The sequence below is a fragment of the Amaranthus tricolor genome, chromosome 1 (genome assembly GCF_026212465.1).
Source record: "Amaranthus tricolor cultivar Red isolate AtriRed21 chromosome 1, ASM2621246v1, whole genome shotgun sequence".
Classification (NCBI taxonomy): Eukaryota; Viridiplantae; Streptophyta; class Magnoliopsida; order Caryophyllales; family Amaranthaceae; genus Amaranthus; species Amaranthus tricolor.
The window spans coordinates 36,114,959-36,138,378 of NC_080047.1; the positions used below are offsets into that span (position 1 = coordinate 36,114,959).

At 34.7% G+C, this 23,420-nt stretch overlaps 1 protein-coding gene across 1 annotated transcript; it reads right to left on the reverse strand.

Annotated features, from left to right (window-relative positions):
• Positions 1 to 9,747: 9,747 nt before the first annotated feature.
• On the reverse strand, positions 9,748 to 12,546 carry LOC130826568 (putative pentatricopeptide repeat-containing protein At3g16890, mitochondrial). Its single transcript, XM_057692151.1, has one exon. The coding sequence runs from the start codon at positions 12,367 to 12,369 to the stop codon at positions 10,270 to 10,272; it is 2,100 nt and encodes a 699-aa protein (XP_057548134.1). The 5' UTR covers positions 12,370 to 12,546; the 3' UTR covers positions 9,748 to 10,269.
• Between the last annotated feature and the right edge of the window lie 10,874 nt (positions 12,547 to 23,420).

Consider the following 23,420-nt stretch of genomic DNA (forward strand, 5'->3'; position numbering starts at 1 on the left):
AGTTGCACCTGTATCAATGATCCAAGAAGTAATATCGAACTTACCACTCAAGCGATTTTCCGGTATTTTATCATTACCAAAGAAACCCATGATAGCTTTCCACTATGCTGCCGTGAAAACCTGACCATTTGAAGACGGAACAGAAGGAGCTGCCATGAAGACTGACGGAGCAGATGCAGCTTCTGCTGAAGAGCTGCTGCTAATCCTACTATACTGCCGCCAGTGGCTGCTGCTGCATTGGCACCCACCATTCCACGATTTTGACCAGATGACTTGCTGCCTCGATTTCCCACGGTCCAGCCTTCAGGATAACCGACAATTTCAAAGCAGCGAGTGATATCATGACCTCGTTTGCTGCAATGAGAACACACTTGTAGAGCATAACAGTGTGAAGCCAAATGACCCGACTTCTTGTAATGAGTACAAACAGTAACCGAGGCAGGCTTCACAGCACCACGACCCCTACCTACTGCCGCACGAACAGCAAACCCCACGGGAGGGAAGGATTCGTCTTGGACACGTGCAAAGCCACGTACAAGTTCTTCTTGAGATACTTGTTGATAGGCTTTATTCAAGGATGGTAAAGGATCTTGAGCAAGAATATTGGACCTAATGTGCGCATAGTACTCGGAATACAAACCAAGCAAAAATTGTTGCAACATATCGTCTTCACGACGCTTTACGTGTTGCTTACTAACATCACAAGTACATTGGCCACATTTACAAGAAATTAAAGGTTGTAATTGAGCAAGTTCATCCCACAAAACTTTTAATTTTCCAAAATAAATCGCAACAGACATGGTTTTAGTTTGCTCACATTTATTAATTTGAGATTTCAACTGATGAATCCGAGGTCCATTCACAATACAAAACCGTTCATGCAAATCATCCCACAATTGTTTAGCATTATCATAATTTGAAAGCATAGATTTTACCTCAGGATCGATTGTATTCATGAGCCATGACACGAGCATACAGTGTACCACAACCCAATCCTCCTTTGTTGCGGGTGACACAATATCCGTAATTGTGCCATCAAGAAAACCGAATTTACGACGAGAACAAAGAGCAACTTTAATGCCATGTGACCAAGCATCAAAATTATCAAGTTTGAGTTTAATGGGTGTGATAAAATCCCCCGGCCTATCATGTGCACCGAGGTAGAATGGATTATTAATTTCAATTCTGTGTGATGGTGATGGCGCACCATCTTTGCCAGCCATGGCTTATGAAAAGAAAAAAATTTGTTTTGCTCTGATACCATGAAAGATTGACCACAATTTGCCTTGCTTGAATTAACCATGTGAGGGCATATAAATGTTACATGATTTTCTTAAATAAGGAAAATGCTACTAATTACAACTAATTGCCATAATATTGAATATACACCCAAGATTTATTTGCTAGACAAATATATTTTCCCAATCAACAATATTCCAAAGGATATTGCAATGATATTCCCGTAATACATATCTCACAGCACAAAAACTTCTAAAGACACTCCCACACAAGAGAACAAAGTAAAGGTTGAACAGTATCCATTATGACCATTACGGTATTACAAAGGTCAAATAAACTTGATTCAACATTTACATAAACCAACACTTTGATGTGGTACATCAAACTGGTATGAACACAATGGTCAATGGCGAAACATAGGTCAAGCAGGAGGGGGCGTCGCCCCCACCCACCCCCAACCCCCCTCCCTTGAATTTGTTTTCTAACAATATGATATATACATATTGGCACCCTATAATTTAAGTAAATGTGGTAGCTTACTAATACGCGTCCTTGTACATGCAGGCGTACACGTGGTGTATTTTTTCCTTTGTTTTTATTTTTTTAATAAAATATTAATTTTAATTTACTTAATTTAATTTAATTTAATTTAATTTAATTCAAAAAATATATATTTTAAAAGATTAAAATAAAAAATATGCAATTAAAACCCATTTATCTCCCTTACCTTGCAACCAACATTTCGATCAACCAACATTCAAACGAGGGAAGGGGTGGGGTTAGAGGGTAGGTTAAAGGGGTTGCCACCTAGGGCTGACACCTAAAAATTAAATTTTGATTTAGTAAGGGGCCTATTGGTATGAATAAAAAGGCCTTTAAATATAAAAAAAAATATAAAAGAATTATTAAAGAAAATAGTAATGTGTAAGTGTCATCCACTTTCTCTTTCTTCAAAATCATAAATCAATTACTTTAAAAGAGAAAATTTCATGATGCTAAATAATAAAATAAATGATATCTTATACTCCCTCCAAATCAATTTAGTTGTCCCATTTGCTTGGGCACGGTTATTAAGAAAGGTGTGGGATCAATTAAAAAGGGTAAATAGTAAAGGGTAAGTAGTGAAAGGTAGTTGGGTAAGTAAGGTATATGAGGGTATATTTGTAATTACGTGTGTGAACTAAGGATATTAAGGGTAAGTAGTGATGGCAGTTGTCATTAATGGTATTCTGTGCTAACGGACGTAAACTCAATGGTATATGGTGAATTAAAACATTTCGTGTGGTATATGGTGAATTTCGAAGAAACTCAGTGGTATATCATGAAATATCCGTAGATTTAATGATGTCCTATATTGTATGATTCAATGTGATGTTATGAAGCTAAAGTTCTATTTTCTTCAATTGATATATAACTTGTAATTACTCTTATTTTGTAATTTGTTTTTATATTATAGAAATTTACAGGAGGGGCCCATTATTTTATTTGGCCTAGGGCCCGTAAAACATTAGGACCAACATTAAACAGTGTAAGTTGTTCAAGCGAGGGAAGGGTGGGAGAAGTTGTTTTAGGCTAGGGAAGGGATTGGGGAGGTTGTTTCATGCGAGGGACAGGATGGGAGGTTCTTTTATGCGAGGAAAGGGTGGGAGATCTGTTTCAGCTTAGCAAGGGGTAGGGGTGTTGTTTCAGTTCAATTTAGATGAGGGAAGGGATAGGGGAGGTCATTTCAGGCGAAGCAAGGGATAAGGCAGTTGTGCAAGGGACAGGATGGGGGAGGTTGTTTCATGCAAAGGAAGGGGTGGAGAATTTGTTTCAGTTCAAGTTTAAGCAAGGGGTAGGGGTGTGGTTTCAGTTTAATTTCAAGCGACGAAGAAAAGGGACGGGGTTGTTTCAGAAGAGGGAAGGGATTAGAGAGGTTGTTTCAGACGAGGGAAGGGATGGGGAGAGGAGTAGGGATATGTTGTTTTTTAATAATTCTGATTTTATTTTTATTTTATAATCTAACTAAATAATTTTTTAAAATAAAAAAAGAAAGAATATCAACAAAAGAAGACTTTTACCAATTACCATTTTAAAAGGTGAACGGTAAAAATGACATGCCGGATGAAATCAACTTTAAAGTTCGTCCCAACAATTGTAATTGATGAAGTTCAACTGTACACACTTTTTATGGCCAAAGTTGGACATACTGGATCTACTTTTTTTTCTTTTGTTTTTTGCAAGTTGCATTTACTTTGAATTGTTGTTCAAGTAAAGTGAGAGTTTTCTTTTTGTGAGATCAAGTTAGCAAAACCTAAACTTGTTTGGTGAGTTTATTGCTAGAACTTATTTCAACCTTTGAAAATGAGTTATGGAGAAATAGATTGCCAAATTGTAAAAGAAAACCAAAAAACATGCGACTTACATGAAGATATTATTTTCATCACAGTAAGATTCAGCCAAATCACAACAAAAATATACAGACTTGAGCAAATGGAACAAGTTTGCAGCGGAAGATCGATTATGATTAACTTGTTCAATCGTTCAAAAAAAACCAGACAATCAAGGACGAAGAATTTCTCGATCAATTAACCGATTTTAGATGAGTTCTAAGCAATCTTTAATGATTACTTATCCTAGAAGAAGACACTGATTCCCCTAAGGAATGCAAGGCCTTAATCCTCACAATTCTCTCAATGATCAACGTGATCTTGGAGAAGTATGAATCTGTGAAGGCTTGATACATTCAACCTCTCAAACAGAAAATGGCAAACAGAAATGAACACCTTGTTCTCTGAATGATTACTAGAATCGTAGATGAATTAAAACTGAATAATATGATCTTTACAATGTGAAGGAGAGCCTTATTTATAGAATTGGCTTTCATCCTCTAACGGTTTTCAATCAAGAAAAAGGGCGCCTAACTTCTAACGGTCATATTAGACGTCTAAAAATGGAGCGTGCTAAGAGTTTGAGAACATTCAGCTGTTCCTTATCCTTCTTCTTTTAGGTACAGGATTATGTAAGCTTTTCTCGAGGCTGGATCATGTATATTCATAGTATTGAGTAACTGTTCCTCAGCTCTTTGTATATCAGCTTTATTAACTCTAGTTGGTCCAGGATCAGTACGCTATTCCTCTATGCTGCTCCCAGTAGCAACTTTGTGTTGGTCATATGCAGAAGGTGTTCTTGTTGCATTCCCTCCTCCTTGAGCTCGAATTGTCCCCAATTCAGATTCAGCATAGTATGGGCGCAGATCCCCAATGTTGAATATGGGGGAGACTCCATATCGATCAGGAAGGTCTACTTTGAAAGCATTATCTCCATGTCTTTCAGTAATTTGGAATGGTCCATCAGCTCTTGGCATCAATTTGTTCTTTCTTTGCCTTGGAAACCGTTCCTTCCTCAAATAAATCCATACCCAGTCCCCAACCTGGAACTTTTGTGTAGTTGAAGTGTGCGTATTCACTTTCTGCTGATATTTGGCGGTAGCTTGCTCAATGTTTCTTTGTGTCTGCCTATGAATGTTCATCATGTTTTCAGCATGTTGCTTAGCATCCCCATGGGTCTGCAATGTAAAGGAAGATCAATTAGTGAAATATGTAATATAGGATTCATTCCATAAACACACTCGAAGGGTGAGATTTTAGTAGCCCAGCTTGGACTCCTGTTGTAGGCGAATTCTGCATGACATAGCTTAAGGTCCCAATCTCTTAGATTCTTCTTTACCAAGGTTCTAAGGATTGACCCTAAAGTTTTGTTGGTCACCTCTGTTTGCCCATTAGTTTGTGGGTGATGAGAGGTGCTATATAACAGCTTTGTGTCAAGCAATCTCCACAAGGTGCTCCAAAAAGAGCTTAAAAATGTGCTATCCCTGTCTAAAACTATAGTCCTCGGGACCCCATGCAACCGTACAATTTCTGCAAAGTACAGCTTGGCTATTTGGTTAGCATCATCCACCTTATTACATGTAATGAAATGGGCCATTTTGGAGAACCTATCTACCACAACCATGACTGCATCCCTGCCCCTCTGTGTCCTAGGTAGGGCAACTATAAAGTCCATACTAACATGTTCCCATGGTCTTTGTGCAATAGGTAGGGGTTTGTACTCTCCTTTGTGGAATGTTATTTTTGCCTTGATGCAAGGTTCACACTTCGGAATGATCTTGCCCACTGTGCCCAACATTTTTGGCCAATAAAAGTGCTTAGCTAACATATCCAAGGTTTTTTGTATGCCAACATGCCCTGCTAAGCTTCCCTGATGCACATCCCTTACTAAAGCTATTCTCAAGGATGTTTTAGGAATGCAAAGCCTGTTCCCCTTGAAAAGAAACCCCTGTTGGATGTTAAACAGGCCCTGTGGTTGTTTGCTGCACTGTTGGTAAAGGGTACTGAAGTCTGGGTCAGTTTGGTACTATTCCTTAATCATTTCAAAACCTAAAACCTTGGCATCCAAAATAGCTAATAAATGTGCACTCCTACTCAGAGCATCTGCCACAATTTTGAGTTTTTCCAGTATTATACTTAGCAACAAAGTTAAAGCTTTGCATGAACTCAATCCATCTAGCATGTTTGGCACTAAGTTTGCTTTGCCCATTAATGTGTTTAAGGGACTCATGGTCAGAATGCAAAATAAAGGGTTGCCCCTTAAGATAATGGGACCAATACGCTAATGCTCTCACCATGGCATAAAACTCTTTATCATAGGCTGAGTAGTTAATCTTGCTCTTGTTTAGCTTTTCACTGAAATACGCCATAGGCTTACCTTCTTGTACTAAGACAGCTCCTAAGCCTGTATTGCTGGTATCACATTCTACCTCAAATGGTTTACTAAAATCAGGTAATCTCAAAATAGGGGGGTTACACATGGCCCTTTTGATTTCTTCAAAAGCTAGCTGTGCTTCTATGGTCCATTTAAAAGTGATTCCCTTAGTGCAGTCTGTGATTGGTGTCATAATGGTGCTGAAATTCTTTATGAACCTCCTGTAGAAAGAGGCTAGGCCATGAAAAGACCTTACCTGAGTGATACTAGTGGGTACTGGCCAAGTCTTGATGGCTTCTACCTTTGTGGGGCCCACTTGCACTCCCTGTCTGCCCACTATAAATCCCAAAAAGTAAACCTCAGTTAACAGGAAGGAACACTTCTCTAGTTTTCCAAACAGTCTCTGTTCCCTAAGGGTTCTAAACAGTTGCTCTAAATGGTTAAGGTGATCCTCTACATTCCTACTATACACCAATATGTCATCTAGATATACCACTATAAACCTTCCTAAAAATGGTCTTAGGATCTCATTCATCAATCTCATGAAGGTACTAGGGGCTCCAGTTAGCCCAAATGGCATAACCATCCACTCATACAAGCCATATTTGGTTTTGAATGCTGTCTTCCATTCATCACCTTCTCTCATTCTAATTTGATGATACCCACTTCTCAAGTCTATCTTACTAAACCATTGGGATCCTGACAATTCATCCAACATGTCATCTATTCGAGGTATGGGGAATATATATTTGATGGTGATGTTATTCATGCTCCTGCTATCAACACACATTCGCCATGTTCCATCCTTTTTAGGAACAAGTAAGGTGGGTACAACACATGGACTCATGCTTTCTCTAACATATCCTCTATCCATAAGTTCCTGAATTTGTCTTTGTTGTTCCTTGGTCTCCTCAGGACTAGTTCTATAGGCAGGCCTATTGGGTAATGCTGCTCCTGGTATTAGATCAATTTGATGTTCAATACCCCTTATTGGAGGTAGCCCTTTTGGTAGTTCTGTAGGAAAGGCATCAGCAAATTGCTCCAACAAGCTAATGATTCTAGGGTCTGACTGACTACCTTCTTGTTTAACTTCCTTATTGAACAAGAGAAAGGCTAATCCTTCTCTTCTGATCTCCTTAATACTCACTTTTTTGTTTATCAAGGACACACTACCTACAGGTTTTTGTGGATGTAAGGTGCCTACCGATTTCTGTGAGGGTAAAGTGGGGTTACTGCCCACTGATTGCTTTGGAGGTAAGGTTCTGTTGGGTGGCAGGGGCATAAGATCCTTAAGTTTCCCTTTATGCCTCAGGGTGTAAAAATTAGTGTAACCATTATGTAAAGTCCTTTTGTCATGCTGCCAGGGTCTACCTAAGAGCACATGACAGGCAGTCATGTCCAACACATCACAAAGTACTTTATCTTTGAATGACCTTATAGCAAACTGGATCAAGCATCTCCTCTTCACAAACCCACTGGCCTTGCTATCCAACCATTTCAGCTTATAAGGGTGTGGGTGTGGCTTAGTTTCTAAGTCCAAGGTCTAAACTAAATCCTTGCTAATACAATTGGTTTCACTCCCCCCATCTATGATTAAGTCACAAACTTTGTTCTTAATTTTGCATTTGGTTTGGAAGATGTTCTCTCTTTGATCATTGGGTTTGATCCTTGGTGTAGCATGAAAGTTCCTTCTAATTAACAAATTTTGCATATCTGGTTCAGGGTAGACTTCCTCTCTGTCCCCTTCTTCCTCATTGTCCTCAGTTTCCTCAAAAGTCTCCAAGACTCCTTCATCATTAACAAAGTATGTACCATCAGGATCTTCCTCAGATGTTGAAGGCCAAACTAATTCCTCTTTCTCATTCCTGCTAACCATTATGGCCCTGGGTCTACCAACTTCTCTAATCTCTGCCCACTCCTGCACAGTGAAGGCTCTAGCATCGGGACACTCGTTCTTAAGGTGACCATGCCCATGACACTTAAAGCAAACAACCCCCTTCAAGTCTCTGGAATTTTTGTCCTTAGTGGTATTAGTCATTGGTGGGATTCTATCTGGTGCATTGGTCTGAGTCACAGTGGGTGTTGGTGCTGCAACATTTCTTGGGTTATAATTCCTCACTGGTCTGTTGTAGGTGCTGCCTATGTTTGGTTTCTTCTTGGAGTGTTTCTCTAGGGTAAGGGCATTGCTACAAGCTAGGCTGAAGGTAAGGTTTGGGGTCAACTCTAGTTTTCTCCTCAAATCTTCCCTTAGACCACCTATGAATTTCCCAATCTTCATCTCCTCAGTCTCATTGGTGTCACAAACAACAGATAACCGTTCCTATTCTTGGATATACTCAGACACAGTTCTATTTTCTTGTCTTAATGTTCCCCATTGTATGCATAGCTGCTGTCTATAATTGCGTGGGACATACTTCCTCCTTAAGTGCTTCCTCAGTTTTTCCCATGTACTGATTCTTTCTCTATCCTCCCTCCTTCTTTGCTTCTGCACTCCTTCTAACCATGTAGCAGCAAGCTTGGTCAGTTTAATCTTAGTTAGCTTAAATTGTTGTTCAGGTGTGGTTTCCTTAAAGTCAAAGTATCTTTCCATATTAGCTTCCCAATCCAGGTACACCTCTGGGTCTGGAGAGTGTCCATCAAAACTAGGTAAGTCAATCTTCAAAGTTTTATCGTCATTGTTCATATGGTTTTGTGGGTGCTGTTGAGGTCTATCCCCTTGGTTCCCCATGTTATTGGCTACTGTAACAGCTAATTGTTGGAGTAAATTGGTAAGGGTTTCTATTTTCTCATCTACATCCATGTTTTCCAAGTTCTTCACAAACAAGACAATGGTAGGGCAACTAATATTCAGAACCTGCAAGAAGATTTCCACAACGAATTTTCCAGAGACCAAAACAAAAGCACAATTCAGATAATCACCAGCCACAATCTTGCAAGAAACTTTCACAATCAACAAATTTTCAGAAACAACAATGAATGCACAGATACACAACTCTAATATTACAGAATGATATTCAAGAATCAGATTGTATATGCCAAAATTTTCAAAAGAAACGTAATGTTTAGAAATTTGTGAGTAAATGCTTGTTAAATTCTTATCGGTATCCACAATTAAACAATCAAGAATTGAATTATATGAATCAATTTATGCGAAAACTTCAGAAATTTAATTATCAGATAACAATTTTTCGTGCATGCAATGATAATCAAATCAGATTTTAGAAATCTTTCCCTCAATCAAAAGCGTGTGATGATTAAATCGAATTCTACCATCTCTAACACAGAATTTAATATCAAGAAAGAACCAAATTATACCTGTGATTACCAATTGAAACAAAATGCGAACAATACCTAACTTTCCGATTTCCTTTCTCAAAAAACGCGAAATTACCAATTACATGGGTTCCTTTGTAACCTACCTTCGTGTCCCTATTCAGAACACGGCTCTGATACCAAGTTGGAACAAGTTTGCAGCGGAAGATCGATTATGATTAACTTGTTCAATCGTTCAAAAAAAAAAACCAGACGATCAAGGACGAAGAATTTCTCGATCAATTAATCGATTTTAGATGAGTTCTAAGCAATCTTTAATGATTACTTATCCTGGAAGAAGACACTGATTCCCCTAAGGAATGCAAGGCCTTAATCCTCACAATTCTCTCAATGATCAACGTGATCTTGGAGAAGTATGAATCTGTGAAGGCTTGATACACTCAACCTCTCAAACAGAAAATGGCAAACAGAAACGAACACCTTGTTCACTGAATGATTACTAGAATCGTAGATGAATTAAAACTGAATAATATGATCTTTACAATGTGAAGGAGAGCCTTATTTATAGAATTGACTTTCATCCTCTAACGGTTTACAATCAAGAAAAAGGGCGCCTAACTTCTAACAGTCATATTAGACGTCTAAAAATGGAGCGTGCTAAGAGTTTGGGAACATTCAGTTGTTCTCTATCCTTCTTCTTTTAGGTACAGGATTATGTAAGCTTTTCTCGAGGCTGGACCATGTATATTCATAGTATTGAGTAACTGTTCCTCAGCTCTTTGTATATCAGCTTTATTAACTCTAGTTGATCCAGGATCAGTATGTTGTTCCTCTATGCTGTTCCCAGTAGCAACCTTGTGTTGGTCATATGCAGAAGGTGTTCTTGTTGCAGCAAATTAATAGTTTGAAAAAAGGTACACGCCTCAATACACAGCATAAGCTTTGTGGCCAAAATGGACCTTCCTGTGGAACAGCTTGAACACCACAATGGAGCTTGATGATTGAAGTCGAGACTTACAAAACTGAGACAGACTTGACTTCTATACCCAACACTTTGCACTTACTCACAATATGCAGGGCTTCTTTAAACAGGCCAAACTTTACGAGGGAATCAATAAATAAATTACACGTATGTGAATTCAGAACACGCCCATTAACTTCCATTGACAAGAAAATGTCCATCACATCGTGAGATTTACCAGTGTCACACAATGACTTAATAAGGGCATCACATGTGATGTTATCAGGAGTCAGCTGTAATGAAAGCATGGAAACAAACAGATCCTTTGCCTTCTCAGTCTTATTCATTTTGCAAAAGCTTTGAATCAAAGCATTGAATGAATATGAATCTGGGCTACTTCCTTCAGCTTGCATATTTCTAAATAGTGACATAGACCTAGATGTATCCCCAACCTTGCACAAAGCACGAATCAAAATGTTGTAAGTGACATTATTAGGATTAACACCCCACTCCTTCATTTCTGCAAAACAATCAAACGCATCCTCAATCTTGTTTGCCCGGCAAAGACCATCAATCATTGAACAAAAAGAGTAAATATCAGGTTTCAAGCCATGTTGCAGGAGCATCCCCAATAATTCGCAAGCCCGGTTTAGTTTTCCGGCTTTGAAACACCCATCAAGTAAAGTATTAAAAGTAATAAGGTTAGGTCTAACGCCTTTTTCTTGCATTCCTAGAAACATATCTAGAGCCTCTTCGGTCATTCGAGCTTTCAATAAGCAATCAATAACCATATTGTATGAGTTCACGTTCGATACCAACCCAGCTTGAAATATCTGTAGCAAATACTGGCTTCCTTCTCTATGATTTCCTTCTTGCAACAGAGTCCCAATAAGGGCAAGATAAGAATAAAATGATAAAGTTAAACCTAGTTCTGAAAAAGTATTCACTATTTCACAAGTCTCATGAACATTCAGTTTCTTAATTATACAAGTTATAGCTGCATTAAAAACAGAAGTATCAGGCAGATAGCCTCTCCCTCTAAATTTTCTCAAAGATGAAACAGCCTCTTCGGCCATAGACTCATTAGACAGGCAGTAAAGTATAGTATCACAAGCTACTTTCGGTAAAACTGGTGTTCTCTCGACAAATCCAGATAACAAGTCAAACGCCTTTTTCGGCCCTAGACAACGAAACACCCCATGAACCAATGACCTATATGTTGCATCACTAGGAGCCACTTTCCTAACCCTCATTGTCTCCAAAACTCTTAAGGCATCATCCACTCTATTGGCCCTACAATATCCATCGATTAGTATTGTATATGTAAACACATTTGGCACATAACCCATATTTGTCATCTGTTTTACCAAACGGAGGGCCTCATCAATCACTCCAGCCTTGCAAACCCCATGAATAAGGATATTATAGGTAAACCTATCAGGTTTACAGCCATCAGCAGGCATTTGCTGGAACTTCAAATACGCCAAGTCCAGCAAATTCGACTTGATCAAAGCGTCGAGCACAGCATTATACAACCTAGTTGTAGGATTAAGACCCAAAAATGAAATTTGTCCAAAAATATCAACACAATACTTTGCTAAGCCTAATCTACCCCAACTATCAATCAAAATGCATACAAAGTCCTCAGTAATTTTATACCCAGAATTTCTAATATCCATAACCAATTCAGCAGACAACAAAACTGGACCTTTTCTATGTAAATTATTAGCCAAAACACCCCGAATTTGCTGATTCTTCTCAAATAATGGAGTAATATTCAAAACCCAGATGTAAAACCTTATCAAATATAATGGATTTTCTTGATTTTGCAAAATGCTAACTACAGATTGAGGGGTCAAATTCACCCTCCCAGCCTTTAACTCGTGGTTAAGCAACAAATGCCAGTCTTTTCTCAACAAAATTTGAGAAAGTGTTTTGTGATCAATCAATTTATTGCAAAATTCGTGTCGAGGATGATAATTTAAGGTGGAATTGTTGAAATGAAGATTGGATGGTGACTTACCTCTCAACTTTTGCGATTGAATTTTCCGAGTATTTGATGTAGGATTTGAATGGTTTTGTTGTGAAAAGGGTTTTGGCTGATTAGAACGAGTTTTAAAGGCCTTGGATGATAAAGTTGAAAAGCCTCTCATCTCTCTTCATGACCGAGAAGAAGCAGGAGCAGATACAACAACCGGAGTCAGATTCACTAAATCAGATATGCGGCTTCTTCGACATGATTGGCGGTTGCCTTTAGTTCTTGAAAAACTTGAGGGTTTAGCAAGGTGAAGGGCCGAGGAAGTTATGGGTTTAGCGGTTATGGGTTTAGGAGTGAGGATGGCAACGGATCAACTTTAGAGAAAATTTGAAATACATCACAAAAAATAAAAAAAATTAACAAAATAAATTAAGTTTTAAACTTTTTTCAAAAGTAAGTGGTGAAATTCTCAAACCTAAGATTTTGGACTGTAACTGCGAACAGGTCAAAAAAGACAAAATAGATGTTCGCAGTTAGTAAGTGCGAACAGCTATTTTGACCTATTTTTGTGCAGCATGCTGTTCGCAGTTACTAACTGCGAACAGGTCAAAACAGGTCCAATAGTTGTTCGCAGTTAGTAAGTGCGAATAGCTATTTTGTCTTTTTTTTGACCTGTTCGCAGTAAGTAACTGCGAACAGCCCCAAACTTCAGGTTTGGGAATTTCACGCTTACTTTTGGAATAAGTTTAAAACTTAGTTTATTTTGTTAATTTTTTTAATTTTTTCTCTTATGTATTTCAAAAGAATATAGATTCGGATCTTGATACACGAGTTCAATTAGTCAGGACTTAGATATGGTTTTATGGATCACGCGGATCTAGTACCAAGTTCGAGTCCAAAGTATCTCCAATCTTATTTTCGTGCAAGTAAATGATTTTTTTTCGATTTTGATAGCTATAGAGTTTAGACTTTAGTTAATGATAATGATATATGTGAAACTATTAATTAAGATCATTGTCATTAAAATTACGATTTTGATCTACCATTTTATGATTTTACGATGCAAAAGCAAGCGAGCAATTAAGATATTAGGTAGAATCATAACACGATTCTACGATCTTATGATTTAGCGATTCGATTCTACAAATTTATTCTTAATTTTAAAATTTTCTCATGTACTATCTTTCATTAATTTTTCTTATGAGTTAACGATCTATTATCATAATTTTTGAAAAATTAATTTCTTCATCGGTAAGCTTCTTGTTATTAAATATCATCATAAATTTTAACTTTTTAGATGAATAATCATGACTAGATAGTAAATTTAAATTTATTGTAGTATCTTACGATCCTACAATTCGATTCTACATATCTGCACTCGTGCATTTGAGTAACTCTTCATAGTAGAGAATCATTTGGTCAACTATGTTTCTAAGTAAAGTTGTAAGTAATTCTTGGCTTAGATTCACATCGGAGTTTTCATTCCTTAATGTGGTTCATTGCAGAGAATCATTTTCTTGTTTCATACTTAATTTTGTTTGATATTTTATTGTTTGAATTGTTTTGTTGTTCAGTTTGGTTTTATAGATATTGTTTTTTTGTCAACATTTCTATGTGGGCCTTATTTAAATGAGCATCATTGTATCAAATTTTTTTGTGGCTTTATTTTAATAGATGTATTTTTTATCTGTTCCACATATAAGGTTTTTTTTTTTTTTTTTTTTTTTTTTTTTTTTTTTTTTTTTTGCGTGTTTTGAAAATCCCAGAAAGGGAGAAATACTATTTGAGATTCAAATTATAAATCATAAACCTATTAAAATGCTAGAAAAGAAATTAAAAAGGCGGAAACAACTTTAATCGATGAACCAATGTGCAGTTATTGTTAGATGCTTTTTTACACTGATTTATCAAAAGGTTTGGATAGACCGGCTATAATCGGGTCTTGGAGATTGAAGAAGGATTGATTATATTGTTATGGTTCATAAAAATATGTATCTATTTTATATTTGGTTTTTAATTATACATTTGGTTTAATTTATGTTAAATTGGACTATGACTTGGACAAGTGTTTTTAGTTTGTACTTTGTATTTGAATTTCATTGACTCAAACTAGTATTTGTAATAAAATTTAAGCGTATATGGATGATGCTATGGAATATGTATGTTAAATTAGTATTAAATAATTCTAAAATACGCTAATAAGTCCCTTACAAAAATACGAAAAAGTGATATACAAAAGGCTCAAATTTGACAAGTCAAGAGAATTTTTTTAGACCCATTAATAACCCTAGACCCTAGGCTCCTCAGATCCGACATGTCTGGGTCTAAGACTTTTGAACCCTTAGGGTCCAGATTCGAGTCTAGATTCATTAAAAATAATGGGTGACCATCCCTAGCTATGTTCTTAGAATTCAATTGTAGTTGGATGTATGGTGATCGAAGCGATAGGGAATTTCAAAAGGGGCTACGTGAATTTTTGTATTGCAGCAGTGGATAACCAAAGGCTTAGCCATAAGCCTATGATATTTTGCCCCTTGTTGTGATTGTAATGTGAAGAGGTAGGCTGACATTAACAAAATAATAAATCACTTGTAATGCCGTGGGTTTAGACTTGATTATGAGATTTGGTTAATACGGTGAAAAGTTAGATATTAATGATGAAGGTGGGGAGGCACATACTTTTACATGTGAGGGTGATGAGAACAGTAAAGATAATGATGGTATAGCGACTGACCTAATGAATGATATGATGGATGCTATTAGAGATTGTTTCACTCAACAAACTCGTATGTTTGAAGATGTGCCAAATGTTGTTAGGACTCCATTGTATGATGGTTGCAGTAAGCATTCTAAACTGTTAGCGACCTTTCTATTGTTAGATTTATGTGCTAAGTTTGGTTAGGCTGATAGTAGCTTCACGTCATTGTTGAAAGCCTTACATGACATGCATTTTGAGGGAAATTACATCTCTAACTATGTCTATTATACTAGAAATTGATCAACCCATTAGGCTTAGAGTACAACAAAATAGATGCATAACCTAATGATTGCTTTGGGTATGGAAATTTTGAAAAATTCCCTATATATAGAGTCTCGCGCTCTAAGTACAAAGAAGAAAATTTGATTGCTAAGAAATTACCCCTAATAAAAGCTTTATGGTATCTTTTAATTATTCCAAGGTTCAGGAGACTTTTTTCAATCCCTAAGAAGTTGGTATGGCATGATGAGGAAAGAAAGAAAGGTTGGCTAATTAGACATCCAACTAATTTTAAGTAATGGAAGAATATATATAAGAGATTCTCGGTGTTTATTCATGAGGCTAGGAATCTTAAACTTGAATTAAGTATGGATGGGATGAATCCTTATGGAACACCTTGTATTCAACATAGCTCATGGTCGATTTTGTTGAGCATATATAAGCTGCCTTCTTAGTTGTATATGAAGCGTGCGTATATAATGTTGCCACTTTTTATACATGTTTACTTAGCTCCCTTAATGAACAAGTTGATGCTGTTGTGGGAAAAGTTTGTCGATGTTTGATGCATATATCGGTAGAAATTTGTACACTACATGCGATGATTTTTTGCATCATAAATGATTTTCCTGCATATAGAAACTAGTCGGGGTATAAAGTTAAAGGTGCAAAAGCATTTCCGATTTGTGATGATGAAACAAAGAAAGATTGGCTCACTTATTTGGGTGAAATTGTGTTTAGGCATACTAGAAAGTTTTTCCCTCCGTTTCACCCCTATTGGATGATGAAAGCACAATGGCAAAATTGAAAAATGTATAGCTCGAAAGTCATTGTCTAGAATGCAATTGTATGAGTAAAAATGAAAAATATGAATGCAATGTATGATAAATGTGGCCAGAAGGGTAAGATTAATAAAATGTGACTAATGGAAAAAGAGGTCTATCTTTTGAAACCTACCTTATGAAAAGTCCTTACCGATAAGGCATTCTCTTGGTGTTATGCATATTGAAAAGAATGTATGTGACTCAATCATTGGGACTTTGCTACATATATTGGAAAAGACAAAAGATGGCCTCAAAGTGCGGATAGATATGGAGAACGAATCAATCAGACCCAAACTGTGGCCAAAATACAATATTGATGAAAAAAGAGCATATTTTCCACGAGTTTGCTACACCTTGTCAAAAGAAGATAAAATGGTTCTTTGTGAGTGTTTGTATAACATCAAGTTGCCAACTAGATATTCTTTGAACATGAAACGTCTTGTATTTATGGCTGATACGAAGTTGAATGGTATGAATGAAATCTAATGATTGTCATGTTATGATGCAAGTGTTTTTGCCCATTGCACTACTACAGTTGTTGCCTAAACATGTTAGGCAACGTATTGTGAAGTTATGTTTGTTTTTTAACAAGATATGCAATAAGGTAATTGATCCGAAGGAGCTTAACACTCTCCAAGAAGATATTGTGGAGACATTGTGCAAATTTGAGATGTGTGTTTTGATAAGTGCAATTATTTGTACTTATTTATATCATTTTAAACTCCTTAATGATGGTCGTTGCTAGTAATTTCGTGCGTATTTTGAAGATTTATTCTATATTACTCATTTTGGTTATTCTTGTTGATTTTGAGTGGTTTTGATTGTTTTAAGCATAATTCTTATGGTTTTAATGATGATGGAGTTTACTAAGGGGAATTTAGCTCGGTTGAAGATGTTCTACAATGAAAATGAGCAAAAGGGTAGAAAAGTGTTTATAATGCAAAGTTTTGAGGTGAAATTTGATACATGTCATCTTTTTAGTCATAATTTTTTATAGAAAGATCATATTAATGCAATGTTTGTGGCATTGGAAACTAGACTTCAAGAGTTTTCCAACGGTATGTTATATGTCCAATTCTGACAACTGAGCAAGAAATGGCGACCGTTTGAAGTTGCTGCGATTTTCCAGCACAAAACACCAACTCGGCTTTCATGTTTTTTTTGTGCAGCCAACTCGGCTTTGAGTCTCTGTTTTACTGCACAGGATTTTCATTCCTTTAATCTTTGAATTAGCTTTTAGGGTTAAGTCTTTATTAGTATAAATAGACCCTAAAAAAACTGATTAGGGCTTCCTCTCTTTACTTCTTCCATCTCTTAGACTCTATTTTACTCTTTTCCATTAGTTTACTCTTAAATTCATTCTTTAATTTAGTTTTTAATTAAGTCTACCATTAATCTTCCTTTGATCATTGTAAGTTTTCTTTAGCATTTAATTTTCCTTGCCTTTAATTTCCTTGTATTAGTATTAACTCTTCCTTTAGTGAACTTTAATTGTCATTATTAATCATCCTTTAATAAAAACTAGTTTTGTTCTTCATTTATTGTTCTTTGAATTAATTGTTGTGCTCTTTGGTATTCAATTATTGCTTCTCTTGAATTTGTCATTATTATCATATTCATTCATGTCTAGTATCATCCTAGGATTTGTGTTTATTGCTTTCACCATGATTAGTGAGTAGATCCATTTTCTAGGCTTAGAGTTTGAACCTAAAAGTTAAGTATGATTTAATGATTTAAAGTGTCTATGAAATTAGGATTAAAGTGCTTAAATTGTGCAAACAACCCTAAACTAAACATGCTTTGTCGAATTGGTCAATAGAACTAGCGTATGAGATTAGGATCGACTTTGCTTTAGGGTAAATTTTTGTTAAATTCTTATAATTTGTTCAATAAAACTAGCGTGTGATGAATGGATTAGTAGGGTCTAAATCTAATAGTTAATCAACAGAGCGAGAGTTTGAGATTAACAAGATCATGTTTAACCACATAATTAATTCGACATTTCATAGACACTAATGAGAGTTTGATCGTACAAGACTTTAGGGGATTCTCGACACCCTAGATCTTTTCATCATATAGTTTAAACCCATTTTTTATTGCATTTTTAGTTTATTAGTCAAAAACCAATCAAACATATTTTTTCTCTTCAAGCAATATAATTAGTAGAAATTAGTACGTTTCTTGTCCTAGCTTCCATGTGTTCGACCTGCGACTACACGTACAACGTGCACTTGCGGTTAAATAAAATTTGCATATCAGTTTTCCACTTTCTTTCTTTGATATATCAGTTCACTTGATAATACACCTTGTTCATGAAATAAAAGAGTGGTCTGCAATGGATGTATCCTATGGAGAGAAATGTGAGTTCCTTGAAAGTTTTGGTTAATTAAAGTAGGAAAAACTAGAAGGAAGCATTATAACTAGGTTAACAGTTGATGAGACTTCAAATTTTTGGGGTGTTTTTCTTGGAAGAGGCTAAGGAAATAGGAGTTCCAAATTCTCGTCATGAGGGTAGACTATTTGGGTGAGGAACAATCAATTGTAAGGAGATTAAACCTCCATTCGATAGGTTTTCTAAAGCCCACCGTTGTGTCTTTGCTTTAAGGCTACACAAAAGATACAGATAGCTATTATTTGTATCTTTCGCTTTTAAAAGATACAAATAATGTATATTTGTAACCCTCTTATTAATAACCCCCAATGCAAGATACAAATAACCTTCAACCAAATATACAAATAAGATAATTTCCACTAGTGATTAGGAGCTGGCGCTTGGTATTATCAAAAAAAGACGTCCTTTAACATAATCATTTGAGTGACGAAGGTACTATAGCTGTATTACTTATGCTCAGCCCGCAATTAATGCACTGTCCTTATTATTATTTTAAGGATTTTTCCTTGATTCTTAATCTTTGATCCAAACCTTGCTTAAAGTATCCATATCCAAATGCATATAATAAATTTGCTAGTTTGAATTAGAAAAATCATTTTTTTTTACCTTTCTTAGATAAATGTTATTATGATAGATTTTAATTTATAAAGTTGTATTAAATAAAAGTACTTATAAGCTATTTTGTTTAATAATCATTTTACATTTGGCATAGTATCTAGAAAGTTAACACTTGTCATTTTTCGAGAGATTTACTAAAATTTATAATTATTTTTTTAACTTTAATTAGATAAATGTACTTAATTCAAATTTTATCAAAATAAAGACGTTCTTTAGCATAATTATTTGAGTGACGAAGGTACTATAGCTATATAACTTATGCTCAGCCCGCAATTAACCGTCCTTATTATTATTTTTAAGGACTTTTCCTTGATTCTTAATCTTTGATCTAACCCTACTTAAAGTATCCATTTCCAAACTCATATAATAAATTTGCTAGTTTGAATTAGAAAAATCATTGTTTTACTTTTCTTAGATAAATGTTATTATGATAGATTTTAATTTGTGAAGCTGTATTAAATAAAAGTACTTATAAGCTATTTTTTTTAATAATCGTTTTACATTTGGCGTAGTGTCTAAAAAGTTTAGACTTGTTATTTTCTGAGAAATTTACTAAAATTTTTAATTAATTTTTAACTTTATTTAGATTATGACAAATTTAAATTTGCCAAGCTGCATTAAATAAAAGTACATTATAACAATTTCATCCAAGAATAATTTACGTTTGACACAATGTCCAAAAGATTGAGATTTGTCATATTTTGACACTTATATTAAAACTTAAGATTATGATTATGTTTATAATGTGATATACTTCCTCCGTTCCATTTTAGTTGCTACATTTACATGGGCACGGGTATTAAGAAAAGTGATTGACTTACATTGTAGCTGATTGTTTACTTTATAGAGTATAATATTTTATTATTGTTAATTGAAAAAGAAAAAGGAAAAATAAGTTGTTAGGTTTACTTTATAGAGTATAATATAGTTTTTATTATAGAGTATAGAGTATAGAGTAGGATAAAAATAGGAGTAGGTAGACCTTTAAATGATTGTTTTATTACTAAAAAGGAAATGTAGCAAGTAATATGAAATTGTCAAAAATAGAAAATGTAGCAAGTATTATGGAACGAAGGAAGTAATAATTTTATAATCTGATATAATAGAAAAATAAAGAATGCACTAAATTCAACATCATTATGGGCCTCTACTAAGACTATCCTCGCTGATGTGCGGAATATTTTTTGACTTTTAATATATTATTCTCTTGTTGGTTGTTGATAACAGCGCACAAACCTTAATCTTATATAACATAATAATTCTTAATTTGGGAAATTACCTTTAAGACAAAACTTATTTTTTGAATTTCTTTGTCAAAAACGTGTTTATTTCAAATATTCTTGTTGGGGTAGGGCTCATGTTTGATTTTTTATCATCTACAACTAAAATTTATATGCTAGTGCAAAATGCCAAATAAATGTTTTAATGTTTTGTCTGGCCACTTGCTTATGAGCACTTCAATTTGGTTACACAAATTCTCAAATAATACAAATAAAATCATTTCTATTAGGTTTACTCTATATATACTTACTGTTTTAAATTAGTTACTTATAACTTTAAAGTGATTATTTGTAGTTTTAAAGTGATAAATTTTTATAGTTTTAAAACGATCTTAAAGTGATCACTTATAATCATAAAAGTAATTAATTAAAGAAATAAGCAATTATTTATAGACTTGTCTCATGATGAAACGATCTCATACAAGACTTACTGATAGTTTATATTTTAATCCAATCATTGTTATAATAATGAAACGCTCAATTTCAATTAGGTGTTTTACTTCATTATTTTTCATTATTTTTCATTATTTCTTAATACCTTCGTTTGAAATGATGAAGATGTGGATTAAAAGAAATAATCAAAATAAAACAAGCGTCACAATTAATCTTATCAAATAGTTATTAAAATAAAATTAATTTATTAATTAAAGAGTCACACGACATCTACATCATATTGAACAACACACAAATACATAATATATAAATCAAATAACAATCTAAATCAATAAAATCATAATCGTTGTAGATGCTATTTGATATCTTTGCATACTCTTTTTAACATCGTTGTTTGATATAATTTTTAACAAGGGGGTCTTTCGACCTGTTGTATATTTAATATAGAATTGAATTTGATAAAATTTGTTGTAAGGTAGGAGATTAATATCTTCCTTGACACCATAAAGATCTTCATCAATAAATCAACTGTACTACTCCCTCCGTTTCTTTTCAAATGTCCCATTTGGTTTAGCCATGTTTGTCAATGCATTAATACTCTCTTTAATACCTCTGATAGTGCATGATTGAAATTATAAAAACTAGATATTAAAAAATCTTATGTTGGGACGAAGCAAACAAGATCCATTTGACTATGTTCACTTATAGATTAAGAATAAAATACAAATTAAGAGTGAATGATGAATAGTGTCCAAATACCAAATGAAAAGTTTGAATAGAAACATTCAAAATATAAAATTATAATTACAACCCCTCATTTCACATGGAGAGCAAATACTACTCATGATGAACGACCGGATCATGAGTTTGATTTTCACTTAGTTTTCACCTAAACAGCCCAAGTTTCAATTATCTTTAACAAAATACATTTTCTGACATAGCGAAAGACTTTTAACTACTTACTCAGGTCATTTTGACGTGAGATCCGTTGACTTCAACATACTATTAGAGTTATGATAAAACACTTTAAATAATTATTTAAATAAACAATACTGTTATAAATATAAAGCAAATGTATACTTTTATAAATACTATTGTAAAATACCAAAATATAAATACTTTAAATACACTAAAATCCAAATAAAATCCTTTGTCGAGAGAGGTATCCACGCTCGCTGCGTTACTCTAATACCCAACTAACACCTCTAATATTCGTAAATACACTATCCCTGAATAGACAGTTATTTAGAGTGACAACAAAGCTGTGTAATATTAGCAACCACTGTTGAGTAAGTAAATTAAACGCTATATTGGGCATCATTAACTACAGTTTAACTCAATTAAAGTTCACATAAACACATAATTACTTATTACATTAAGTTCAAATTATATAACAGTTTAATCATGACATAAACATAATGTCATGCTTTAAGTTTATATTTGGATATAGCCATTGAGTTAATAAGAATCCCAATTGAAATAAACTATAACCCATATTTCTACCGCAAAACCCTAAAAATGAGTAAAAAAATGCTCAAAAATAGCCGAGAACAAAGGGGACATTAACTTTATTGAAGTAAATGAACTTTGCTATTTACCTTAGAGCTTTGCTAGTAACCAAATCAAACATCCAATAAACATGGAGATGGATGTGCAGTAATACAGTGATGGATAGGATCAGTAACTAGGAATTTAGAGAGAAATTAGGGATTGCCCCCAATTTCTGCAAAGATTCGTAAAAATAGATTGAGATGGTTTGGACATGTGTATAGAAAGACTTTTGACGCCCCCGTGAAGAGAATAAAAAGCATTATAGCGCAGGGTAAGAGAAGTCAAGAAAGACCTAAAAGAACTTGGAAGGAACAAATAAACAATAACTTGCATGCCCTACACTTCTCTGAGGATCTTACCAGGGATTGAGGTACGTAGTTGATGTTGAACATTTAGAGTATATAAGCCTAGATTTGTATATACTACATACTTAGTATAGTAGTGGGACTTAAATAAATATACTATAAGTCCAAATTAAATGCCTCAAAGAATTTTATGAAACATTACTTTGTTTCATAAGCTTTGCTTGGTGAAACATTACTTTGTTTCATAGGCTTTGCTTGGCGAAACATTACTTTGTTTCATAGGCTTTGCTTGGTGAAACATTACTTTGTTTCATAAGCTTTTCTTGGTGAAACATTGCTTTTTTCTTAAGCTTTGCTTGGTGAAAAAGCTTTGTTTGGTGAAACACTTTTGTTTCAAAAGGAGGTATTGTTTCATGAATAACTCTATAAATAGAGGTGGCATGCCAAGGGACATTCCATCCCAATTTCATATGATTTATGATTTCTCTCTTAAGAATACTCTTAATCTTGTTCTTCCTTTCATGAGATAATATTGAGAGAGTAATTAACTCTTAATATCATCAAAGTTCATAATTCACTACAACACTTGTATTTACTATTGCAATATCCTTGTGCTAGGATTTTATTGTGTAGATTGTATCTCATTGTAAATTTCATTTATCATCCCAAGCACCTTTGTGGGAGAAATATCACAATAGGAAAGTGCATGAACGCCTACTACTCATATCAAGTTTCCGAGCGACTTCTCTGATTGTCGCAACCTTATCTTCATGTTGTCCATTTCACTAGTGGAAAAAAACGTATTTGCTGCTAATCATTTGCTGCGGTTTATGTATATACGCAACAATAAGTAGGAAAAAGACTTAGAAAAAAAAAAAGAAAACATTAA

Excerpts from the sequence above, each read along its gene's own strand:
- LOC130826568 (XM_057692151.1), bottom strand. The coding sequence starts at position 12,369 with ATGAGAGGCTTTTCAACTTTATCATCCAAGGCCTTTAAAACTCGTTCT.